Raw genomic sequence first — 25,579 nt, 5'->3', positions numbered from 1 at the left:
CTTCTTGATTTGATAGTGCAATATTTAACTGCATGCCCTTAGGGGTTCAGGTCAATTCCAGGCATAGACTAGTATGATTGGTTTATGCAGCCAGCTGACGCTGTGTGCTTTATAAATGAAGGCAAGAAGCCTAAACTTGACAGTAACACCTGAGCGGCAGCCCGACAAGAACTCGTCTGATCTTCGAAATGGAATTGCAACTCCTAATAGCAACATTGACATGTGGTAGGTTATTTCCTTTAAATGTATACACTAACATATTTCTACAATTTAGTAAACATTATGATTATATAAATGATAATGTTGATATTGGATACATTCCAAAACAAATACTTTTTTGTCACATTTTTAACACGCATTTATTTTCACTAAAGAGTAGCCCCATAAACTCTGTATTACGGTAGATCTTTTATTATCGAAAAAATACATTTGAATGAATCACCAATAGATATCTTCATAGACATTGTATCTACATGGACTTTTCAGGACTCACAAGTCCCTCCTTCAGATAGGAAATATTGTTTGTTGTAGAATAAGTGATATATAAATTGTACAGTACATATTGGTTTTATTAAAAAAAATAAATGTTTAAATATGAATACAAAAAATGTTGATGTTTGATTTTAAAAATACAATCCTTCTGCACTTTGGTAATTGCTTTCTGTAACCCAACAGCAATGATTGTATTAAGTGAAGGATCTTCTATCACAGTGTCCCCTTCAACTGCAACCCAAAGCAGAAACTGGACAATAAGCAAGACAGGAGGTATTTCTACTTTACTAGATTTTAACATACTTGTTTGACTGGCATGCAGGAATCCCAATTATTAACCGGTTTCAAAATAAATTAAATAATTGCTTACAAGTGTATTGTCTGCACAGTGTTTATGATGGTTTGATGAATGCATTTGTAACATGCTTATTATAGGTGTACAAGCATTATTCACAACGACTTTCTATAAACCAGGCTGCATAAAAGAGATTACCATATTACCATGTTCAAATAATAGGTCCACGATTTGCTGTGAGGAAATTGGCACAATGTAACCATATTGCTCCCGATCGATTCAATAAGCAATTACCTACAGTATTTTTGTGAAAGGCAGATATTGATAATATGTTACTATAGAAGTACAGTTCATCATTTGTTTTAGATGAGTTATGCTGCCACCTTTTGGTATGTAGTTTCAGTACAATGTAAGCATAAATTATGTATCATTTAGGAAGTCACCAATGGATTTCCTGCCAAACTGAGTACATTGCTCCCCAACTACCCCCCCCTTCCCCCCCACCCCCATCCTTCCCCCTCCAACTTACTTTATCACTCTAGGCCTTATATTAGAAACATTGTTTACTATTTGTAACATTGATGCTGGAAGCAGGTTTTATGTGGATAGATATGGTGCTATTTTTTACACAGGTTCTGCACTCCGGAAGGATTTGATAAACACCCCTGTAACACTGCTGGCATTATACAGTAGCTGTAGAGGGAAGACCATGTTGAAAGGCTGGCAATATGGAATGCTGTAGCATACATACCCAGCAAGATTAGATCCCACTGTGGGCAAGAACCTCGCTGATGTGCCCAAAAGTATTATGTTAGACTTCAAAATCTGCCAAACAAAGTTGCTTGCAGCAAATAAAAAGTAGATACCAGTGAAAGGTCACACTCAGCCCAACCTATTAATGACTAAGATCCAAATTACTATGGGTATTTGGCTCCATTATACTGTAGGAAGTTGTCACTATTTACAAAATGTATACCGAAGTTATAGTTATTTACACCAACTCTGACAATACACTACATTCTTGGCATGCCTTCCATAGGTCGCCCAACCCATGTTTAATTTTTCCACTTGTAACATGCTGTAGAGTGGTTAAACTGCATATAATGATTCTGGGTAATGAGATGCAAATAATATCTATTTATTTTCTTGTACAGCACAGTGTATGTAGCTCTGCAACAAAAAAACTGTCCTGCGCTTCGGTGCTCAGCAATTGCACCTATGGTGTCAAACAGTCATGTGGTGCTGGGCAAGAGGGAGGCAATCATGGCCACTAGGGTGACTGGAGTAGGTGGGAAAAAGAATAACCCTTACCTATATCGCAACTTCAGTCTGGGTCCTGCTCTCCTCTATTCAACAGCTCCCGCGTGCAGCCTTCTGTATGTAAGTAGGGAATGGAAGGGCTCAGGCGTGACTGCGCATGACAGACTCCAAACAGCTCCCGGATCAATTCAACAAAACTTTATTGCACAAAACACACTAGGGCTACACCACAGTCTCCCCCTCTACGCGTTTCACCCTCTGGGATAGGGCTTCTTCTCGGAGTGGGGAGAAGTGGTAAGAGCCTGAGAATTTATAATAAAAAAGCCTGCGAAAACGGGTAAAACTGTTAACCCCTTCATTGCACAATTGCCTATAACATAGCAGCATGAATACATACTGTTGCGGCTGAGTTTATTCTTACCTTTGCCCGGTCTCGGTCGCAACAGAAACCGGGCGCGCGCCGAGGTGTCCCGGGCGCGCGCCGGAGCCTCGGAGGATCGGTCCTCCGATCAGGGCTTCCCCCTCCCCTCTCTGGGTCCGCCGGGTCCCCCGGAGCCCCCCACCGCAATCCCCCACATCGCGGGACACCAGGGCTCCCTCGGGGAGCCCTGGGCATGCACGCCATGCGCGCACGCTCCCGATGAAGCGTGACTGCGCATCGATGACGCGCGGTACGCCGAGGGAAATAAATGAGCAAGCCGGGACACCTCCCGGCTTGCGGCACTAGCCAGGTGAGAATAAATTGTGCCGCCTCTGTATAATGATGAATATAATGTATTATCTTCCAGAGCCCACATAGTATTATAATAATCATTTCTATAGTAGGCTCATCTTATCACCAGGCAAGGACATAAAGGGTATTTAAAAATCTGTAAGCAACATTTCAAAGAAAGACTGTACCCCTGATCGTCATATATCATTTAACACAGCACAGCCTCCACCCAATAACCATAAGTGAAGGTATTGTTAACCACACTTCACCATATTAATCATGCATAAGGGCTGAATTGAGGCTGCTGATAAAAGTACTGACATACTTCGGGAGACTGCAAAGAAATGGGGAGAAAAGAAAGGGAGGGGAGGCGGGGGGAGAGGGAAGGGGAGGGGAATCTCAAAAATGGGGGAGGAAGGGGGGGGATGAAGGGGGGGGAGGAAGGGGGGGAGGAAGGTGGGGAGGAAAGCAAGGGAAAAAAAGAGAAACCAGAAGACAGACGCGGAGGATAATAACAAAACATATATTAAATAAACTAAGTGATATTCATTAAAAACATAAAAAATGCAAGGACATAGCATATTGCGGAGGACCTCTGTACAGAGAAAATTAACTCATATCATAAGAAACACCGTAGATCCCAGTCTACATTGAGTCCATTGGGTTGTAGGGTGTTCAAGGCAAAAATCCAATGAGCCTCTCGCTGGTGCAAGATTTTAACCCGATCTCCTCCACGCGGAGGTAAAGAAATGTGCTCAATGGCTAAACATTGCAAAGCACCCAATGAACCCAATGGACAGGTGTTAAAATGTGCAGATACCGGATACAGCATATCGTGTTTGTGTATGAGTCTAAGGTGCTCTAAAATGCGAATCTTAAGGACCCTGCTTGTTAAGCCCACGTATTGTTTGCTGCATCCGCATTTGAGCAAGTAAACCACAAAACTTGTCTGACAAGACATATAGGATTTAATTTTAAATCTACGGGTTTCATCACGATTAGTGAAGTGTGTTGCTTTGTTCATATGGGGACATATTTTGCAACGACCACATTTGAATGACCCCAATAATTTGGGAAATAAAGACAGCCTATTCTTCTTTTGAGTATTCGGCTGTAACATGCTTGGTGACAGAAGATTACCTAACGTAGCCGCTGTGCGGAAAACTACACGAGGGCCAGTACAGACCATATTTTGCAATAATGGATCTAAAGATAGCATTATTTGGAAGCATTGGGCCACGCTAGCTTTAGATCCATTATTGCAAAATATGGTCTGTACTGTACTGGCCCTTTTATCAGCAGCCTCAATTCAGCCCTTATGCATGATTAATATGGTGAAGTGTGGTTAACAATACCTTCACTTATGGTTATTGGGTGGAGGCTGTGCTGTGTTAAATGATATATGACGATCAGGGGTACAGTCTTTCTTTGAAATGTTGCTTACAGATTTTTAAATACCCTTTATGTCCTTGCCTGGTGATAAGATGAGCCTACTATAGAAATGATTATTATAATACTATGTGGGCTCTGGAAGATAATACATTATATGTTATTCATCATTATATATATTCATGCTGCTATGTTATAGGCAATTGTGCAATGAAGGGGTTAACAGTTTTACCCGTTGTCGCAGGCTTTTTTATTATAAATTCTCAGGCTCTTACCACTTCTCCCCACTCCGAGAAGAAGCCCTATCCCAGAGGGTGAAACGCGTAGAGGGGGAGACTGTGGTGTAGCCCTAGTGTGTTTTGTGCAATAAAGTTTTGTTGAATTAATCCGGGAGCTGTTTGGAGTCTGTCATGCGCAGTCACGCCGGAGCCCTTCCATTCCCTATGTAGCTCTGCACACAGAGTTTTGCAGACACAATGAGTCAGTGCACTGCAGAGTTACAATCTAATTTTGATGCCTGGGGTACAGGTATATAAAGTGTCTTACTCCAGGTCATAAGGCGAGTAGACCCGGATTCCAAAGGCAGTGACATTACCAATGAGCTACACCTTCAGTCCTATGAAACACAAGTTTGGGACTTTTTCGGTTCCTATCCATTTTAAACATGGATGTTTCCCTAGATCTTTCACTGGCTTGTTACACAGGAGAATGTATAATAAAGCCTTGAATAAGAAAGTACAGAATCAAGAAACCCATCAGGTGACAGCTACTTTGTACATGGGCTCAGCAGTTTGAGCATTCCTACATTGTAAAGCTTGTTGTGTTTGCAAGCCACACACAATAGGGTTATGGTGCATGTCCTTCCGCATACCTTTAATGATCATCTTTTTTCTTGAGGCTACTGAATTTTGTTTAGCTACGCATGTCCATACGCTTTTTCTAAAATATTAATTTAAATTAAAAAAATGTTCACACCAAGTACGTAACACAATATTATTGCTCAGCATCCGAGCATTTCTTACCACTCCATTCAAAAATATGGAGCACAGGCACAAAAAACTGCATGCATACTTTTTATGTATTTCCTGTAAAAGTTTGCAGAAATATTTGTTAAGTGTTTTTCAATAAAATCCTGCATCCATTAATATTGTAATGTCTGTCATTCCCTAATTAGATACAACAATGGAACCTGTTCTTCAAAATGTTAAGAATATCTGTTTTGAAGAATACTACAACTATTGTATTAATGGTCTATGTACTTTTCACAAACAACTCAACCTTCCTATATGCAGGTAACGTGTGTTTAAGGGTGGGCACTTTCATTTGTATTTTGTTTCTGGAAAAGAATATATGTCCAAATGTGATTTGCTTGGTTTTGGATTTGTATCAAATTATGGAATAAAACATTAAAGAACCAGGAAAATGCTAAAAGAGCATATTGAAGCATGAAAATATGTTGGGTTATGGTTCTAGAAAGGAAGTACAAGAGGGAGGTAAATGCAGGTACAATATCATTATCAAATGTGTACACAACTGTGAATAGAGAATAAAACACTTCTGGATAAAGGGGGTGGAGAATGAGGTATGAAGGGATAGAATGTGGTACAGTATGGAGGAGAGAATGAGGTATTGGGGGAGCGAATGAGGTACAATATGGGGGGAGATAATGAGGTATTGGGGAAGAGAATGAGGTATTGACGGAGAGAATTAGGTATAGTATGGGGGGAGAGAGTGAGGTATCGGGGAGAGAATAGGGTGTTTTGACGGAGAAGAAGCTATGGGAAGAGAGAAGGATATATGGGGTAAAAGGAGTTATGGGAGGAGGAGGGTGAGAAGGAACTATGAGGGGAGAATAGGCTATGTGGGGGGGGAAGAGATGCTATGGGGGAAGAGGTAATGGAGGGATAGCATGGACCTGGTGGGAGTAGGTATGCATCTTGGAGGGTGTAGGGGGGGTGGGTAATAGATATGGGCCTGGGGGGTTTGGTATGCACTTAATGGGGGGGATCGGTATGGACATAGGGGGGATAGTTATGGATTCTCCAAAAAGTACAGAGTGAGCATGAACATAGATCACCCCAAAAAAGAGAAAAAGTACAATAGCGCACAAACGTATATGTATGGTTGAGAATTCTTCAGGTTCACAGGCCTTCCCTCTAGTTCTTTGGGCTAGTGCAGTCCCAAAGAGCAGGAGTTCTTAATCTGTGGTCCATGCACCCCCTGGGGGTATGGAGCAAGTCCCGTGGGTCCATGAAAAAAAAACAATACCTTTCTGGAACTGCCTAAAACGAAACCGGAAAAAAAAATGTAAACTATGATGATGTTTAAGTTCTGCAAACCACTATTAGCAACCACAAGAGATCAAAGGGTCGGTATGTTCAAAAAGGTTAAGAACCACTGCCATAGAGTGTGTGCAGGAGTCCCCATGACCACTTAGGCCCCGACTGCTCCTATATTCACTCATGAAGGTCGGGTATAAGATTTAGGAGGAGCTTTACTCTCCCCACTTTTAAGTGCAATACAGTGGGGAGAACATGGTGCGCGAAATTCCCTCAACCCCCCCTCAGGATCTGCAAGAGCACTAGAGTAGGGTACCTCTACTCCTACTGATTTTCCATGACTACAAACATATAATGTATATGAACTGGCTCAAGCTCTTGCATATGATCATATTTACATAAGTTTGTCAAAAATCGCAATCTTTTGTAACAAAATGGCGTAAAATGTGAAAAACGTTTGGAAATCTACAAACTATCCATCAGCAGCTTGTCCAGTTTTCACCTGAAATACAGTGAAAATAGTCCCGTTTGTTGAAAAATTATGTGCTTCTTTTTAAATGAAAATGTATTTCTCCTTTTATTCAGGTGTCTATCAGGTTACACAGGAGAAAGGTGTGAACATATGGTATTATCGTCATATAAGTCAGATGACCAAGTGACATATGTTGCTATTGGAATAGGTTTTGGATTGTTATTAAGTGGAATAATTGGCTTTGTCTGGTGCTATATGGACAAAAGGTATGTGGCAAAAATGTTTTTATTCTGTGTAAGTTATACAGTAGCACCAGAGGTAGCAGTGAAGCTTCAAGTACAGTAGTTGGGTAAAAGTACAGTATAATACAATAGGAGGATGGCCCAAGTTTTTTACTTACTGTTACTGTTACTGCTAATTAACCAATGGCCTATTTTTCTCACCTGTGCTCTTGTCATTCATGCCTTGGTATTTCTTAGCACTTGTGTTCTATCCATTTGTCATGAAAGTTGAAAAACCAGCTTTGGTTGGGGAAAGTAAGTCATAGCTTATACTATCCGTACATTGACTTTCTTTAAACAAAATAGGATTTTCTGCTGGGTGTTGTGATAATCTTTTAGCATCATGGCTTTGTCCAATGCAGGGATTTGAAATATATTCCCTATGGAAGTTAATGGCACCCATTCATTAAGAATACATGTACAGTATTTGTACTATAAATATGTGCCACTTCTATAAAATCTGCAATAGCATAATGATATACAGTACCACATCTTTCTTACAAAGAGCATACAATCAGCTTAAACACCCTAAAGTTGGTAATTACACAAACAGCTTGATGCATGATTCTTTTTTACCATCTCTTAACGCCTACCATAGTTTATAGTGTTTTATAGACATAGAGAATGATAGCACATCCTTACATTCCATTTGTAACACCTAATGCTCGAGTTGAACACAGTGATTTGCACACATTTTTTTGGCTATGCTAAAAGTCGTTAAGATTTATTGTTACATCTGCGGATTCCGAGGATGAAAGGCAATATTTTATATGCAGTGCTCAGCTAACATACCTTACCGCCTAGACATGTAAATAAAAGAATGGAAATCTGTAATAAAATAAGGTTCATTTTGAGTTTCAGTGTAATACAGTCTATATATAGATATATTTGGTGTCTTGTATATCAAGTTAAACATAAACATACAGTATGTGCATAGAGTTCAGCCTTTGTTAAATTCCAGCTGGGTAAGATACAGATGTAGCGGATGGTACTGCACCCATTACCGCATGATGCAATGGAAAAAAATAATATTTCAATTGTTGATATTCTGCGTGACTGCTGCCACGTGCTGGCACGGGGTACCCATGCTCAGTATCGCCAAACGCGATTTTACTTCTATACTTGCTTTGATCTCTGGGTGGTATTGAGTTGCTATCCCATGGAATTCACATGTGTTCCTGAGAGTTACGTGAGGTACATACAGCACAATACATGTGCACGCACAAAAAAAGCAAAATGGTGTCTTAAGCTGCCGTACGTGCCCTGTGGGATGCATATGCATTCCATGGAGAACAATAAATAGTGGTTCATGCTGGTGGCTGATGGGCTGCCCGGGAGACTTTGTCCATCACCCTGTTCATTCAACATTGTTCTATGAGACGTGTGGGCTGTGGTGGTCACTCTCACAATTATGTTATGTGCTTTTTGTACAGTATTTGTAGTGTGATGTGCAGCGCTGTATTGATTGTAATGAATTACTTTCTTTATATACAGTGCATATTATTTGAATACTATTGTATACTGTTAGAATTCAATAATTATTACATTTTAAAACTGATCTTATATTATATAATTATTTGGTGTACCATTTTAATGGTCAATGTTTTTTTTTTTTTCCTGAGTCCCTAATATTTGCAGTTTTTTTTTTTACCTGTTTTGCTCTCATCCTACAATACCCACTCTCTAATTTTCTCTCCCTCTCGTTCACTGGGCTACTGAGGGAGTGTAATTCAACACAGGAAAAAGGATACAAAGAATAGTTAAATAATTATTTCATACAGATATTTATAAAGAAAAACTTCCCAAAAGTACTTCAACTCTTACAGTTGGCAAATCAGTCACAGTAGAAACAAGTATAAATTCAATTACAATTTCTTTATTTTAATACACAACTATACATTACATAAAGGGGAGGGAGAGTTGGCCATTATAGTCAATGCCATAAGCATGTTTGCTGCTAGCAGGATCCCGAGTGTGGCCCCTGTGCTGCGCTCAAAGGTAGACATGACTTGGGCTCCAGTGAGTTGTTGAGGGCAGGATGGTGGGGCTCAGGTGAGGAGTTGAGAGGAGAAAGGAAGGATGGTGGGGCTCAGGCGTGTTATTGAGTGAAGAAAAGCAGGATGGTGGGGCTCAGGTGAGGAGTTGAGAGGAGAAAGGAAGGATGGTGGGCTCAGGCGAGTTATTGAGTGGAGAAGGGCAGGATGGTGTGGCTCAGGTGAGTTATTGAGTGGAGAAGGGCAGGATGGTGGGCTCAGGTGAGTTATTGAGTGGAGAAGGGCCGGATGGTGGGCTCAGGTGAGTTATTGAGTGGAGAAGGGCAGGATGGTGTGGCTCAGGTGAGTTATTGAGTGGAGAAGGGCAGGATGGTGGGCTCAGGTGAGTTATTGAGTGGAGAAGAGCAGGATGGTGGGGCTCAGGCGAGTCATTGAGAGGAGAGGAGCAGGATGGTGTGGCTCAGGTGAGTCATTGAGTGGAGAAGGGCAGGATGTGGGGCTCAGGAGAGTTGTTGAGAGGAGGAGGGCAGTATGTGGGTGTGATGGTAGGGGGTAACCAGGCTCTCAAATAAAGGTTAAGCCCATTTTGGTTATCCCTGATCTGTATATAGTAGTCCAGGAGAGTTAGCTCTTGGGCCCGGTAACATTGTACCATTCCAATGTACTGTCTGTAATAAAAGTAATTTTTGTGTTTTTCCCTTTCCGGGCATGCAATCAAGCAGGGATTGCTAGGGTATGAGTTTCTAGGGTTTTTTTTGCGGAGGCACCGTTGACAGAATGTGCCTAGGAGGTTGGGGTCTGGAGTTGTCGATTCCCCCATAAATGTACCCGGGAATCATGCCAGATTCTCAGATACATGTAGGCACATTGTCCCGGCAATATCTCCCCTGGAAAACGCAAGTGCAACTCGACACTAGGATACCCTGCTTCAGCACAGCCCAGAAAGGAGAACAAGGCACAGAGATAAAACATCTATTTCTGTACCTGAGGGAATCCCTAGTTAAGGGGGATACCCCAGCTAGTGCCCAGGTGACCCAAAACCAGTATAGGGTTTGTGGGAACCCCAACTGTATATAAGGTTATGGGGGAACTCTGAGAGTCCATACTGAGTCCAAAAGAAAGTGTAAGGGGAATAAGGCAGATAGAAATAAAACTACAAAATGTTTCTTCTTCTGTCCCCTGGTCCCCTGGTCCCCAAGACTCAGATGTATAGTGAAATATACTTTTTAAATTGTAATGTGTTCTTTACATTTGGAATCGATGTCCAAACAGGCTGCCCGAACTAACCCATAGGCGCCGGTAAGTCTGCTGGACATCGGAGTTCAAAGCAGTCAGAGGATGCCCAGAGGTGAGAATAGCATTTGGTCAGCGGGGAAAGGTGGAGTACCAGGTCTGGAGATCAATGGCAGTCCTCCGGGCTGCCACTTGCGCTACCAGACCTGGTGGAGCCTGTCCCAGCTGGTGGCATTGAGATAGCCAGGGAGAAAGGTGGCAAGTATGCGCTTGTCCCTTGGCTATTTCAGATTTCCCGCTGACCCGGCTTTTCTAGCTGGCTTGGCTCTGATTGGTTGCTTGGGAATTTTCCCACAAATTGATTGGCTGCTGAGTAGCTCCATGTATGATCCCGGTAAAAAGGTATAAATAACCTGGTCTCCCGTGACAGTGGGGCTCAGGCGAGTTATTGAAAGGAGGGCAAGGGGTGGTGGCCTTAAGCGAAGTATTGAGAGGAGAAGGGAAGGATGGTGGGACTCAGGCAAGTTGAGAAGAGGAGGGCAGGATGGTGAGACTCAGGTGAGTTGAGAAGAGGAGGGCAGAATGGTGGGGCTCAAGCGAGGTGTTGAGAAGAGGAGGGCAGGATGGTGGGACTCAGGCGAGTTGAGAAGAGGAGGGCAGAATGTGAGACTCAAGCGAGTTGAGAAGAGGAGGGCAGGACGGTGGGACTCAGGCAAGTTGAGAAGAGGAGGGCAGGACGGTGGGACTCAGGCGAGTTGAGAAGAGGAGGGCAGGATGGTGGGACTCAGGCGAGTTGAGAAGAGGAGGGCAGGACGGTGAGACTCAGGCGAGTTGAGAAGAGGAGGGCAGGATGGTGCGGCTCAAGTGAGGTTTTGAGAGGAGGGCAGGATGGTGTAAGAGGTATTGCATAGTTGGGGATTTTTTGGTTTGTAATATGAACAGTTATTAATTGGGGAAGAAATGGGGCAATTTATTTTTATTAATATTTTTAATGTTATTTATTTTAATGTTATTTATTTAAAAATAAAATGATCACTCTTACTTGATAATCAAAATATTTTTATATAAAATTCTCCCACACACGCACAAAATAATGCCCAACACGCTCCCTTTCCTGTCAAATCCCCATGCTGCCCTCCAAAACCCCTCAATACGCACACCATCCCCCCAAAACTCTCTCCCACCCCCCCCCCCCCCAAAAAGGGAGACTGACCGGTTCATCAGCCTGCTTGCTGGTCCAGTCTGCCCTGTTCAAAAACAGTAGTAGTAGTCATAGTAAAATAACTTTTCTATATAGTTTTATAGAAAAGTACACTGTGCACATACTGTACATTTACTTTATACAGTACGGTATATTATTTATTTTTATTTATTTATAAAATATTTTACCAGGAAGTAATACATTGAGAGTTACCTCTCGTTTTCAAGTATGTCCTGGGCACAGAGTAAAACAAATAATACATGGTTACAAATACAGTTACATAAATGAACAAGGTATACATTTATATACAAGACATTGCATGCACAGTTAAAGAAAATATATATTATGAGCTTATGAAACAGTTACAGACCAGATTAAAGTGTGAGACAGCCTTAGATTTGAAAGAACTTAAGCTGGTGGTGGATATGAGAGTCTCTGGTAGGTTGTTCCAGTTTTGGGGTGCACGGAAGGAGAAGGAGGAACGTCCGGATACTTTGTTGAGTCTTGGGACCATGAATAGTCTTTTGGAGTCTGATCTCAGGTGATAGGTACTGCATGTGGTAGGGGTGAGGAGCTTGTTCAGGTAGCTGGGTAGCTTGCCCAGAAAGTATTTGAGGGTGAGGCAGGAAAGGTGAACTTTGCGCCTAGACTCTAGTGATGACCAATCTAGTTCTTTGAGCATTTCGCAGTGATGTGTGTTGTAGTTGCATTGGAGAACAAAACGACAAATTGAATTGTAGAGGGTGTCAAGTTTGCTAAGGTGGGTTTGAGGAGCCGAGCCATATACTATGTCTCCATAGTCAATAATTGGCATTAGCATCTGCTGTGCAATACGCTTTCTGACCAGGAGACTTAGGGAGGATTTGTTCCTGTAAAGTACCCCTAGTTTGGCATAGGTCTTGGTTGTCAGGGTATCAATGTGCATCCCGAATGTTAAGTGGGAGTCAAACCATAAGCCCAGGTATTTAAAACTAGTGACAGGTGTTAGGGTGGTTTTAGCGTTGGTTCTAATCAGGAGCTCAGTCACTGGAAGCTTTACAAATTTAGTCTTGGTCCCAAATACCATTGTTACAGTCTTGTCAGTGTTTAAAAACAGTTTGTTTTGGGAAATCCAGTTTTCGAGTCTCAAAAAGTCAGACTGAAGTATGTGTTGAAGGTCAGAGAGGCTATGGCTGTGTGCATACAGGATTGTGTCATCTGCATACATGTGTATTGAGGCTTCCTTACAAGCTGTGGGAAGATCATTAATGAACACTGAGAAGAGTAGGGGCCCCAGAACAGAGCCTTGCGGGACACCACAGGTGATATCCAGGGGGTTGGAGTTAGAGCCTGAGATGGACACATGTTGGGATCTTCCTGATAGGTAGGACTGAAACCAGTTTAAAGCATGTTTCCCTATTCCAGAGCTCTGGAGTTTGTTAAGCAGGATAGCATGATCAACTGTGTCAAAAGCCTTTGCAAAATCTAGGAATACTGCACCAGTGAGTTGTCCCCGTTCCATTCCACACTGGATTTCATTGCAAACTTTTAGCAGGGTAGTTACGGTGGAGTGTTTGGGACGAAACCCAGACTGGAATTGGCTAGGGAAATTTGTCTTGGTGTAGAACTCGCTTAATTGGGAGTGGACACATTTTTCCATAACTTTGGATAGAATTGGGAGAAGTGAGATTGGCCTGTAGTTTGAGACAGTGTTTTTGTCCCCACTTTTGAAGATTGGGACAACTCTGGCAGTTTTCCAGGTCTTAGGGATATGGCCTGCAGACAGGATAGAGTTGACTATGGACGCAATTGGTTTGGCAATGGCTGGGGCACCAAGTCGTAGGAACCTAGATTGTAGTAAGTCGGGTCCACATTGGCTGCTTAGTTTTAGTTTGAGGAGCGCTTGTGTAATCTCCTCTTCAGATACTGGGCTAAATTGAAAATTGTGGGCAGTGTTGGGAGGGGGTGGGACTATAGGGGTACTCCCAGGATGAGATTCAGGTTTGGGGTTTGTGCTGCGTTTCGCTAATAGGTTAGTGGCACACCCCACAAAGTAATCATTGAATGCATTTGCAATGTCAGTGGGGTTTGTCAGAGTAATATCCCCCTTAGTGATATTACTTGGTTGTTGATGGTTAGGAGGCTGGAATATATTGTTGATAACCTTCCAGAAATTAGCTGGGTTTGATGTATTCTGGAGGAGATTGTCAGAGTAATATTGTGCTTTTGCATGCCTTGTTTGCCTTGTGCACACGTTCCGCAGGCATCTGTAGTGATTGAGATCCTTGGTAGTGCCAGTTACTTTGTAGCTTTTCCACAAGGCATCCCTGAACTGGTAGAGTGCTATAAGGTCAGGTGTAACCCATGGAAGGTGGGCCCCCCGTACCCTTATTTTGCGTAGTGGAGCATGGGTATCGCAGAGTTTTAAGAACTCGGATTGGAAATAGTCGAGCGCAGAATCAGGGTCGGGAATTAAATCGAGTCTGTGCCATGGGCAGTTGGTAAGGTCATCCAGAAACTGTTGTGGGTTAAAGTTTTTAAATGTTCTAGTGAGGAGAACTTTGGGGCTTGAATGGGGCGGTTTAATTTTCCTTACACAGTACACTATTGCATGGTCACTGAAAATGTCAGGAAGGATGCCAGAGGATTGGATTCTGCTGGGGTTTGAGGAGAGAATCCAGTCTAGCAAGGAATGGTTATGCGACTTCAGGTTTATTCGTGTGGGTTGGGAAATGAGTTGCGATAGGTTAAGTGACTTGAGTTGTATCTGGATTTTGTGGTTTTTAGGGTCAAGCCAATTGAAGTTGAAATCCCCAAGAACTAGCAGCTCACTCTTCTCATTCAGAGAGGAAATGGAGGCAAGAAATTGGGTGATATCAGTCAAGGATTGTAGAAGGGCTTTAGGGGGGCGGTAGATGCCAGCAAGCAAGATGGGCTTAGAGAAGGGGAGGCAGATTTTGCCAACTAGAGTTTCAGAAGAGGGTGGACTTGGTGGGCAATGTAGCAGTGTAAATTGTAAGGTGTCTGCAATATAAAATAACACCCCTCCTCCTCTCTTTGACCTATCTCTCCTAAAAATGGAGTATCCCTGAATGGCGATATTTGCATCAGGGGTTTTAGAGGATAGCCATGTTTCTGTAAGAACGATGGCTTTGGGTTTATGCATAAGGCACCATGCCCTTAGTTCGTCCAGTTTGGGCAGCAGGCTCCGGATATTTAGAGGGCGACAGATAGCCCTTTTTGGAATTTAAAGGTGGAATTCTCAGGGGCATGGGGCAGAGCTGAAATGGGAGGACCTGGGTTAGTTTCAATATCACCTGCTAGAGAGAGTAATAGTATGAGAAGAAATTTGGGTAGTTGTTTACAAGTTGTAAATTTGTGGTGTTTTCCATTAGAGTGAGCAGTGGTTGGTGTGCTGGTTTTTAGAGTTCTCCACCAACATTCAGTAGATAGTGCAAGGCTTTTGAGTAGTCCAGGGTGTATGGTGATGTTGGGTGCGGGCCAGGATGGAGGAGTTTGTAGTGGATAGAGGGAGTAACATCTCCATGAGGCCAGGAGAAGGAAAAAAGTTAGAAGACATAGCAGGTTCATGATGCCAGAGGTAGGCAGTGTTGCATGGGGCTGTTATGAGCAGAGTGAGTGTGTGCAGACTAAACAGCAGGGGTGAACCTGTACCTTTTCAAGTGTTTTGCTGCATTGCAATGCTAGGGTCAAGTCAGGGTTTCAGTGTTTTGTGCAGTCAGTTTTGGGAGAGGCTGCAGTGAAAGAAGTTGTAAAGGGGTGGGGGGTTAAACTATGCAGGCTAACAAGCATGGGATCATAGTGTGATCTGAATAGCTTACCATTTGTTGTCTTGAGTTAAAGAGTTTGCAGAAAGAAGCAGTCCCCAGTCACCTCTAGTCAAACTGTAGTCTAACTGTATCACTTAAAAACCTCACTTTAAATGCCTCACTGCCCAATGCAGCTGAGCTGTTAGTATTATACACAAAAAAAAGGTCACATGACCCTCCCCCTCCCCAATCAGTCACCTTGTTCCATTTGTTCAATTAACAGCACAGAGTTAAGAGGAAAGAAAAAAAAAAAAAATACTTTTTACATTCAAACATACTAACTTATATATCAATTCAACAAGGCCAGATTCAGTCTTATACAGAGAGTTTCAACATCAGGAACATACTTATATATCAATTCAACAAGGCCAGTATACTGTAAACAGAACGTATGATCACCATTTAAAGGTGTCTCTGTATGTAAGGTATACACAGAAGCAGGACAGTAGATATTAGTGAATAAACTGTACAGTATATGATACTGTCCCAACTCTAGTTTAAAAACTGCTCGGTCATACAAACTCCAATTGTACCGTCGTGTGCAAGCTGGAAATGTAAAATGCTCAATGTGTACGGGCAACACCAACACATGTGCAGGATGGGAAAAGTATGCTGAAAATGCCTGCTCGTGTTCACTCACCCTATACTAAAAACGTAGGCGGCCCACGCAAATGTACGAATTACAGAATGGGTAACGGCCAACGCCATTAACAAAAGGCATGCATGTGCGATAAAGATTACTCACAGTGCCATCTGGTGACAGTAATAATGAATAGCAACACATAAACCGGGACATCTAGTGTAGAAAATGCGACCTACGCAAATGTGCAAAGATACGGACGGTTTAACAAATTGCACCATACCTGTCTCGCTTTCTCCAGGTAATGGATGCAATAACATCTGCTATATCTGTACTGCTCCTATATATAGTCACTGTATATTGATTCAGAGAAAGGCAAACAAAAATTCCCACTGAAATATTTGATCATTATGTTAAATAAAGAGAAAATATTCCCTAACTCCCTTAATGGTAATCAGATCTCTTACTGGATCAATACTCTTCTATGTTTAACTTATTGGACATATTTCTGTATACTGTACCTTTCTTTGTAAGATGCTGGTGAAATCTCCTTTCCTCAAGGGATGAGCACTATCCTAGGGATGAAAAGATTTTTCAGACATTAAACATTATTGCTAAATTTTGTATACAACAACTATTTAATCCATCTGCATCAAGGATATATATATATATATATACAGTGGTTGACAAATCACCAAAAAATCTACTCGCCACACAAAAAAAATCTACTCGCCACCTAGTACCAAACGTGTGCTGCTTGGGCCAATATTTACTTGCCCGGGGGTTAAATCCACTCGCCCGGGGCGAGCAAATGTATAGGTTTGTCGAACACTGTATATATATATATACAGTATATATATATATATATATATATACAGTATATATATTTATATATATATATATACAGTGTTCGACAAACCTATACATTTGCTCGCCCCGGGCGAGTGGATTTAACCCCCGGGCGAGTAAATATTGGCCCAAGCAGCACACGTTTGGTACTAGGTGGCGAGTAGATTTTTTTGTGTGGCGAGTAGATTTTTTGGTGATTTGTCAACCACTGTATATATATATATATATATATATATATAAACAAATCGGCGCTGGAAATGGCACTAAGTGAATTAGTAAGTGATAATATTATAATAATATAGTGTAAAGAATATCAGGCACTGGTCAGGAGAATGTAACATAGGATGCAGCTCTAAAAAGATATGCCTATCCTAAAGAATTGAAAAAAAGAAAAGAAAAAAAAAGCGCAATCCCATGTAGCTGTTAAAAATATGGGGAAAATGTAATAAAGGCAATGAAGGTTAGTTACTGGTAGTACAAATGACACAAATACAAAAATAGCATGACAATAAAACAATATATCAATATATCAATATATCAATATATATCAATATATATATATATATATATATATATATATATATATATATATATATATATATATATATATATATATATATATATGTGAATAAAAAATAGAGGAACAAATAAATGTCCAAAACTGTGTCCAAAAAATGTCCAGAAATTCTATTGTGAGGGAGTAGCACTCGATTGAAATAAAGCACTTATTGCCCGACAGGATGGTGATTGAAGCAACAGTGGGGAGTAGCGTGACTCTGATATATATAAATGTGAAGGTAGATATAGGGGTGATAAGCTGTGGGATGTTTCTTGTAAATAGGATCCAGGGGAAAGGCAGAGGGGGGTAAGGGAACGGTCTCACCAGATGAGTGTAAATGCGATGAACCCCAAGGGATGTCTGCGTCCCTCCGTCAGCTGCGCCTGCCAATCTGCGACGCAAGTGTACCGTGTTGCTGATCCGGGTAACACTAGGGACTCTGTCCTGTCTCCTGTATACCCCCCTCACGATAGCCAGATTCCTCCAAATAAAGGTTGATGCAGCAGATAGATCTTTACTGCTGTACTGATGTGTTGAATCACACCACACTTAAGCTGACACCTTCCTCTCAGATGCCGGTATCAACCAGACTGCTGTTCGCCACTTCTCACTCCTCACTCCTCTCACGTTACTCGGCTCTCCTCCCACAATCAGCTGGTGGACACAGTGACGTAACCTACGCGTTTCGTCAGCTGTTGCGCCGACTTCTACAGGGTTGTGACCTAGGGAGTAGGTGATGGACTTAAATAGAGCTCATTAAAACCTAATAGGTTAATTGAGGAGGAATCTTGAATACATGCAAGAGCCCTGTGACTTCAAACAGAAGCATGATATAACCATATTCAAAATACAAAGTAAAGGAAAACAAAAATATAAGGCATCAATTAACTAATCATAATTCAAACAATAACCAATATAAATTAAATAACTCAAATTTAAATCTTAACATAAACGTAGCTACCACTGGTCAAACACACAATCGTTTCAATGATCGCAGACGTGAAGAATTCCACTGTGAATGTTCCACAAAGAACATCGGCAATGCGAACCGGGAATAGTCCAGTCTTTTTTTTATTATTATTTCATTTATATAAGAGTTAATTTTGTTGTTGACATAAGCTTACTTAACTTAAATAAAAACCTCAGTCAAACAAACAACCAAATAACTTAACTAAATAGCTAGAAGATAGTAAGATCATGAAATAATTCAATCATAAAAGTCCACGCAATAATAATAAAAACCACAATTAATCCTTAGGAGTCTGCCTTCACCATGGGGAAAAACTATATACTGTATATTATTAATAATAATATAGGATTTACCCAATTTTATTTGTACAGTATGTAACATACTAATTGTTGATTGCCTAATGCATAACCTTACATTTGTCTGTATTAATCTTCATCTGCCATATTACCTGCCCAAGCTTCCTGTTTATTAAAGTTCTCTGCAGGAAAATGATATCCTGCTTTGATTTTACTACCTTACACAATTCACTGTCATCAGCACAGATGGAGACTTTGCTCTCTATGACAACCTCAAGGTCATTAATAAACAAACAGACACAGAAAAGGGACAAACTTTGCAATGTTGCATTTAATCAAGAGTAGTGAATGAGCAAACTTAAAACGTATTAGGTAATGCAATAGAATAAGTGAACCAAATATAACTATATACAAGAACATAAATAATGAAAACTAGTCAAGGGGGGGTTGAGAAATCAATATCAAAACAATGGATAAAGTGTCTAAAGGCAATATACTGGCAGTATTCACAATAATAAGTGACACCTAGTTACAATCTTCCAGTTACAGTAGCTGATTAGAGCCGGCTTCTTATATTCAGGTTTCATGTAAATATACAGAGTGTATAACAGGGGTATTTATCCTTCTGGTCTCTGGAATTGGTTCAGAGGTACAGTTTGCTAATTCATTATGTACAGAACTGAAACCTAGTAATTATAGCCAGGTAGGCAGATAGTAACATTCAATACTGTCGTTATTTTATAAGATACCAAGAACATAATGGTAGTTATTAGAGAAGAAAATCTTAATCAGTTGCTATTGCAGTAGTTTCATCAAGCAGTTGAAGGGTTAATTGAAGTTAATGTGTGAAGTTGCAGGGTAATAACCAGATTTTAAATAATCCCAGTGCAGCAGAATATCAGTACATTGCTAAAGCTACAATAGTAGCAATGTAGACCTTGAGATAGTGATTAAATAAACACTAAGGCTGAGCTTATAGTGTGGGAGTTGCTGCGCGCATGTGCATTAGCCACACTTCAGTAATTGGCTATAGTAGTTAGCCAAGTGCCTGTGTGCCTGCAGGCGAAGAGGTGCGTTGACGCGGCAGTGTTTTGAGGAGACAATAAATGTTGTCTTCTCAGGCGACGTGACGTCAGCGTCACGTGAGCTGGTTCAGCCAATGAGGGCGAACCAGCTTCGTGATGCGTCCCCCATGCCCTCGCCACCCCCCTCATCGCCGCCAACACTATGAGCAGGGATCGCTTGTGCTGCAGCCGCGTGGCACGGTAGGAGTGCGCGCTCTTGCTAGCAAGCGGAGTGTATGATCTGTGCCTAAGTAGCCGAGATCCTAGAATAAGTAGTCCCAGTTTCTCATTAGTCCCAATGCAACAGTACATCAGTTTGACACTACAGCTACATTAGTAGCAATGTGGACTGCGAGTTGGTGAATCACCGCACAGTAATCAGGGATCCCTTGTGCATTCTTCAGCGGATAGCACCCAGACTGAGAGGAAAGCTCCACTAATAGCAGAATGCCCATTTCAAGCTTGTGCAATATATATGTAGCCAGGTCCCCCCTGCCTGCCAAGCCCCCCTCACCTTTCTGGCGATCGCGGGTGCCGCCTAGCCCAATGGCGGTCCCGTCGGCCAATCGAAAGTGTGGGGGCGGTCAGGATCCTGCGGGGGTTGCCGGGGACGCGTGCGGCCGGTTGCCAGGGCCGCGATCGCGTTGTTAGGGCTCCCAAAGCAGGGCGGCGAGGGCGTCGCCATCTTCTAATTGTTGGCGCATGCGCAGTGAAGATCTCGGTGCGGTGGCCAGCAGGGAAATTCGCGCATGCGCAGGAGACGCGCGCGAACGAGGGCCAATCAGGAGAGGGCTCACAGAAGAGACTACATCTCCCATGAGCCTCAGGAGCGCCCCACGTGACCCCAGGGAGCCAATAGGGCTACAGCATCTCCCTACAGAGGAGAATAGATACTTTTCGCGGGGTTTGGAGCACGTTAGTCAACGCCAGGAGCAGCCAGGGGAATGAGGTAGGGTGCAGGAGTCAGTGACTCCCTGCACTAGGCCAGCAGCCCCCGAGGCCCAAGATAGCCCTGAGCCACCCAGTAGTGTGAGTTGTGTCAGGGACAGGCCCCAGGTTAGGGACCCTGCCACTAACTATTCAGAGCCAGTTAGTGACCCAGTGAATGCGGCGCGTTCCTCCAGAGGTTTGGGCTCAGACCTTCGCTGTTGCTGCAGCAGTCATCCGGGTGGGATCGCCCCGGACGGTAGTTCCTGTAGCCATCTGGGTGGGATCGGCCCAGACGGTAGTTCCTGTGTTCATCCGCCATCATATCCTTTGCGAAGCTCCTTGCAGGCCCGGGCACAGGAGTGCTCGGCAGGTAACCCTCACCAAGTGCACCAACGATTCTATAAGTAGATTCACACGGGACCAGTGACTGCGCAGTCACACATATCTATCTGGGAGACATATTGTGTGGGGTTACTGGACATGGGGTGGGATCACCTGGTGAAGGGGGTAGCGTCCTGCGAGACGCAGTAATTAGTGTCTCCTCTAGGGAGGGACACCTGTTGATTGTTATGCATGAGTATGGTTACACTAGTAAAGGCATTGATTGTTTTACATACTGTGTGCTGAGTGATATAAATTGTCCTGCGAGGAACCACTCCCCCTCTGGTGGGAGCCATCGCAGGTGGAGGCCCTGCACCGAGTATGAGGTTACTCATATTATACTTGCTCCAGGTTCCCCGTGGCGGAAGCTCAGCCCTCTTGTGAGCCTAACAGGTAAAGCACCACACCTGGTAACACTAGGTTCCCCGCACACACATACCATATGCGATTGGGTGGGGGAATACCCGTTACATATAATTTAGTTTAGTTTAAATAAAAGCTGAAATGGATATTGTCTGCTGAGGATAAATTATCTAAAGTAGTAAGAGGAGCTCACGATCCCACTTTCAATATATGCTGAGCAGGAGCTGTTCTTTGTACTACATGTAACGGTGCTTCGCCCACTCTCTGGGAGATTCTGGCATTACATGGTGTATGGTGGTGCATACCTGCTGGCTCACAGTAGAACTGAGTCTCCGCCGTTGTTGTTGGGGAGAACAGGACAGGCTTCTGGGGTACATTACTGGTCTCTATCTCTGACAGTACAGGGCCTCCATTTGCTGCAGGCTCCAGATGTATAAAGGCAATCTCTTGCAGAAGAACCACTTTACTACCCACCAGAAAGATTGCACACTAGGAAGGAGTATGATCAACTGGAACTGTTTTATTCTTCTGCTTCAGCACAGTGTAACAAGGGCTTCTGCCCAATACACCTTACACACATGTCTTCAACCTCTGGATGGTCCCTGGAAATCTACTCCAGGCCAAGGGCACCAGAAGCAGTCCTTACTCTTCCCTAGTTATCTAGCAGAACCAGGGTATGGTATCACTCGCTCTCTCCCAAGGGGAAGAGGAACAGAAGGTGCCAATACTCAGACACATCTGTGTGTTACAGCCTCTCTCAAGCGGGGAGAGGCACTGATTACAGTTAGTAAACCTTAAGTACAAGGGAGGAAGGTGCCAGGTCTGAACCCAAGATTGGGCAGAACACAGGCCTAGTCCCACCTCCTCCTCTGTCACTCAAGGAAGCTGCTTCTGTGGGGAAACCCAGGATTGGTCCTGCCACTGCCTGTGCTGTTACCAGGGCTTATATGACATGCAGGGCAGACTGGTTGCCAAAACCAGGCATGGCTACATACACATTAATAAACAAGTTCACAAGCGGTGGGCCCAGTACTGAACCTTGAGATACTCCACTTACAACTTTGACCCAAGCTGAAAAAATGCAGTTTATGACAACTCTGTCTATCCTTCAACCAGTTTTCAAATTCGGTGAAAATCTTTTCACCCACACCAAATGTATTTTATTTTGTAAAAAGGGTGGGTGGGAGGGGGCTTATCTCTATTATACTTTGGGGAACATCTTCCCTACCTCTACTCTCTGAAGCTTCTCTCTTTCTTTCTAGCTGGAGCACTCTGCCCCAGAATCTTCTGCTTCTATCCTTTATATCTTCGATGAAACAGCACTTGTGTCACCATTGGGTGGAGCTTAACACATAATCTCACTATTAACTAGTAGTTTACTTTAGTACCCAACACCAGGAAGGGGTAGGGGGGAGGGGGTACACTTACATTCATTTTTTCAAGCTGCCCTTGCACTTTTTTCTGTGTTATGCGAATGTGAAGGACGTACACTTCATTTTTTTTTAATATATTTGTGGAAGAGGATCCTTTTTAATATACATGAGACAAATAATGTGTTTAATAACTTTAACTATGCCCTATTACTAAAAATTTGACAACCTATCTAACAATGAAAAGGTCCTCTATTTTCTTTTCTAATAATTTGACTATTAATACTGTATACTTGGAGTATATTTGTTAACGTTACAATAAGCTTTTAAAAAAGAAGCAGCAGATCCCGTATACCTTGAATCTCAACTTTGAATTAGTGTTAAGATGAAACTAGTATAATCAGTATCATAATATCATGTATCCGTTAATCATGATATGTACTCTCTTTTTTTAGATGCACAAAGTCTAAATCAACCTATGAAATGTGCTCTGAAGAAAGAGCATTGTGAACATTGAATCAACTTGTCAGTCTAATGGCACAGAAAAATAAGTACAGTACTTATACTAGCAGGTAGCCCGAAGTGTTCACTACCTGGCCTAGTTGTAAGGAATAACGTGGTCTCCCATGGACTGAACATCATGCACATTGAAGAGGAAAGAAGTACTTGTTTTAAGAAGCTGGTAATAAGTTACCATGGAACTGTAGCAATATGAAAGGTGGTTACTCTCATCTATGATTTTTTGGGGCAAGAAAGATTTGCACTGTGTGAAAAGATATCTAAAAGTTTTATAGGATACTGCACTCTGATTCAGAGATCAAAATCACCTGAAAATGGTCTTTATAACAAATACCGTTTGTGATATTTGTTGCACACGTATTTAACATACTTTAGTGGCATGCCAAATGATATGGCATACTGTATTTAAAGCAAAATAAATTTTGGCAACACGAATGGTACTGCAGGCCAGCGGGGACCCACGGGGACCACCCGAGGACTCCCGGACACCCATGGGGACCACCCGGAGACCCCTGCCGGCCTATGTTATCAATCTTGTGTTAAAATAAATAAATAATGGTTTTATGTGGGGCACAGGGTGTGGATTGTGTATTGGTGTTTATTACATATTTAAATTTTAAGACTAGTGTATTGTAGCAGGGGCTCTCCAGAGCAAAACATTGTTGATTTGCTGTTCGGACTTTACTGCATGAGGCCCCAAATGTATATGTAACGGATTTTCTGGACTGGCCTGACCCACCCAATCTCATATTGGCCCCTGTGGTCTAACCAGTCCCCATTACAGTGTGATGTCAGGTGGTGCACCTGTTGGCAACAGGACTCCTGAGTCTCCCGCATGATGTTGTGTTGGGGATTTGCCAACCCAGACAGGCAGCTGAGGTAGTGTGCTTAAGTCCAACCTAGATCCAGTGCAGCGCCTCCACCTCATCAGGATCCCAGCGTCCGCTTGTGGATGGTCCTGGTGAGGAACTCCTCGGTGGTGCAGCCCCCTGCGTAATCACTCCACACTTACACACGAGGGTTTCTTTTATCAGAGTCATCTTTATTGGTACGGTGGGCCAGCTGCCCTCCACAATGGGTGTAATTAGCCCTCCAGTGTTCACCGTACTTCCCTTTGAAAGGTATTGTCCTCCTAATGTAGGGATTCCCTATCCCCGTAGGGATATCTACTCTGTGCCAGGTCCCTGGTCACAGTCTCATTAGTCCTGTAGTGTACAAACTCTGAACTCCTCCAACTACTTAGCAACAACTCTGAACTATTAATCCCCAGAAGAACTAACTTTTGATCAGTGCTGTGCCTTATGTATCCTCTGGGGCTGACACAACTCTGACATCACCAACCAGGGAGTCAGAGCCTGTGACCACTCCCATCCATACATAGGGCACCTCACCAGGGTGTGAGGGCAAACCTCCATGATTACTGCTGGCATGCCCATAACTTACCAGGCCTTACTGTCAGCAGGAGAGATGACTGCAGCCATTTTACAGCATGGTTACATATAATTTATATATTTTTCTAATTTTTATCTATGTTAGTTACTACTCTAGAAGTAGAGGAACTACCATCTGACAACTCAGTCAGAATATATATAATTAACAGCCAATCAGTTCCAGTTGGGTTATAACACCCTTATCTGTTAGTTTAATGTATATACAGTACATTATATATAGGTAGACAGAGAATGAGTGCACCATCTGAGACACACACACACCAAAATACTAGTCAATCAGTCGAGTTTACAACCAAAACACGGTGTGAAGTGCACATCTAACTTTATAACATGAAAACATTTTTGTTTGGTGGAATTTTTAGTTTTTCCTATCCTCTATAGTTGGCACTAATATAGCGATTTGATTAAAAAAAACTTTAATGTACAGATGTAGCCAACATTATTGCACCCGGTACCATGGGGGAAGGCACTGAATCATGGGATTTTGCAACTTCTGGCTTCTTTGGATGGAATAGTAATTTGCATAACGTGTTAAAACTTGCACCAGTGGAAATGCTTTATGTGATAAAATCTGCAATGACGATGGCTACATCTGTACATGAATATGCATAACAACATGCAATACTGCACATCAAGTGAGAAAAAGGGGGAGAATATAGCAAATGCTTAAATAACGAGCATTTTGGAACTTGTGTAACATACAAACTACATTCTGCACTACAGTATGCAAGAATGAGGCAGGTCAGATATTCTCAAAGAACACAGGCCGATATCATACAATATTGTGCTCTTTTATTGCACTAGAGTTGAGCTCCAAGGAAGAAGAAAGC

General features: G+C 42.5%; 1 protein-coding gene across 1 annotated transcript; it reads left to right on the top strand.

Moving 5' to 3' along the window:
* The first annotated feature begins 6 nt into the window (after window positions 1-6).
* Window positions 7-25,579, top strand: EPGN (epithelial mitogen). Its single transcript, XM_075565496.1, has 5 exons — window positions 7-225; window positions 676-765; window positions 5,323-5,440; window positions 7,013-7,165; window positions 23,235-25,579. Exons 1-5 carry the CDS (start codon window positions 189-191, stop codon window positions 23,287-23,289), a joined length of 453 nt encoding a protein of 150 aa, XP_075421611.1. The 5' UTR covers window positions 7-188; the 3' UTR covers window positions 23,290-25,579.

Source organism: Ascaphus truei, chromosome 1 (genome assembly GCF_040206685.1).
Source record: "Ascaphus truei isolate aAscTru1 chromosome 1, aAscTru1.hap1, whole genome shotgun sequence".
Classification (NCBI taxonomy): domain Eukaryota; kingdom Metazoa; phylum Chordata; class Amphibia; order Anura; family Ascaphidae; genus Ascaphus; species Ascaphus truei.
This window is presented reverse-complemented; position numbering and strand designations above follow the sequence as displayed.

Bases quoted from the DNA above. Each gene is read 5' to 3' on its own strand.
- EPGN (XM_075565496.1), top strand. From the start codon at position 189: ATGGAATTGCAACTCCTAATAGCAACATTGACATGTG. The intron at 226-675 runs GTAGGTTATTTC...GTAACCCAACAG, and splicing joins AATAGCAACATTGACATGTG to CAATGATTGTATTAAGTGAA. The intron at 766-5,322 runs GTATTTCTACTT...TTCCCTAATTAG, and splicing joins GACAATAAGCAAGACAGGAG to ATACAACAATGGAACCTGTT.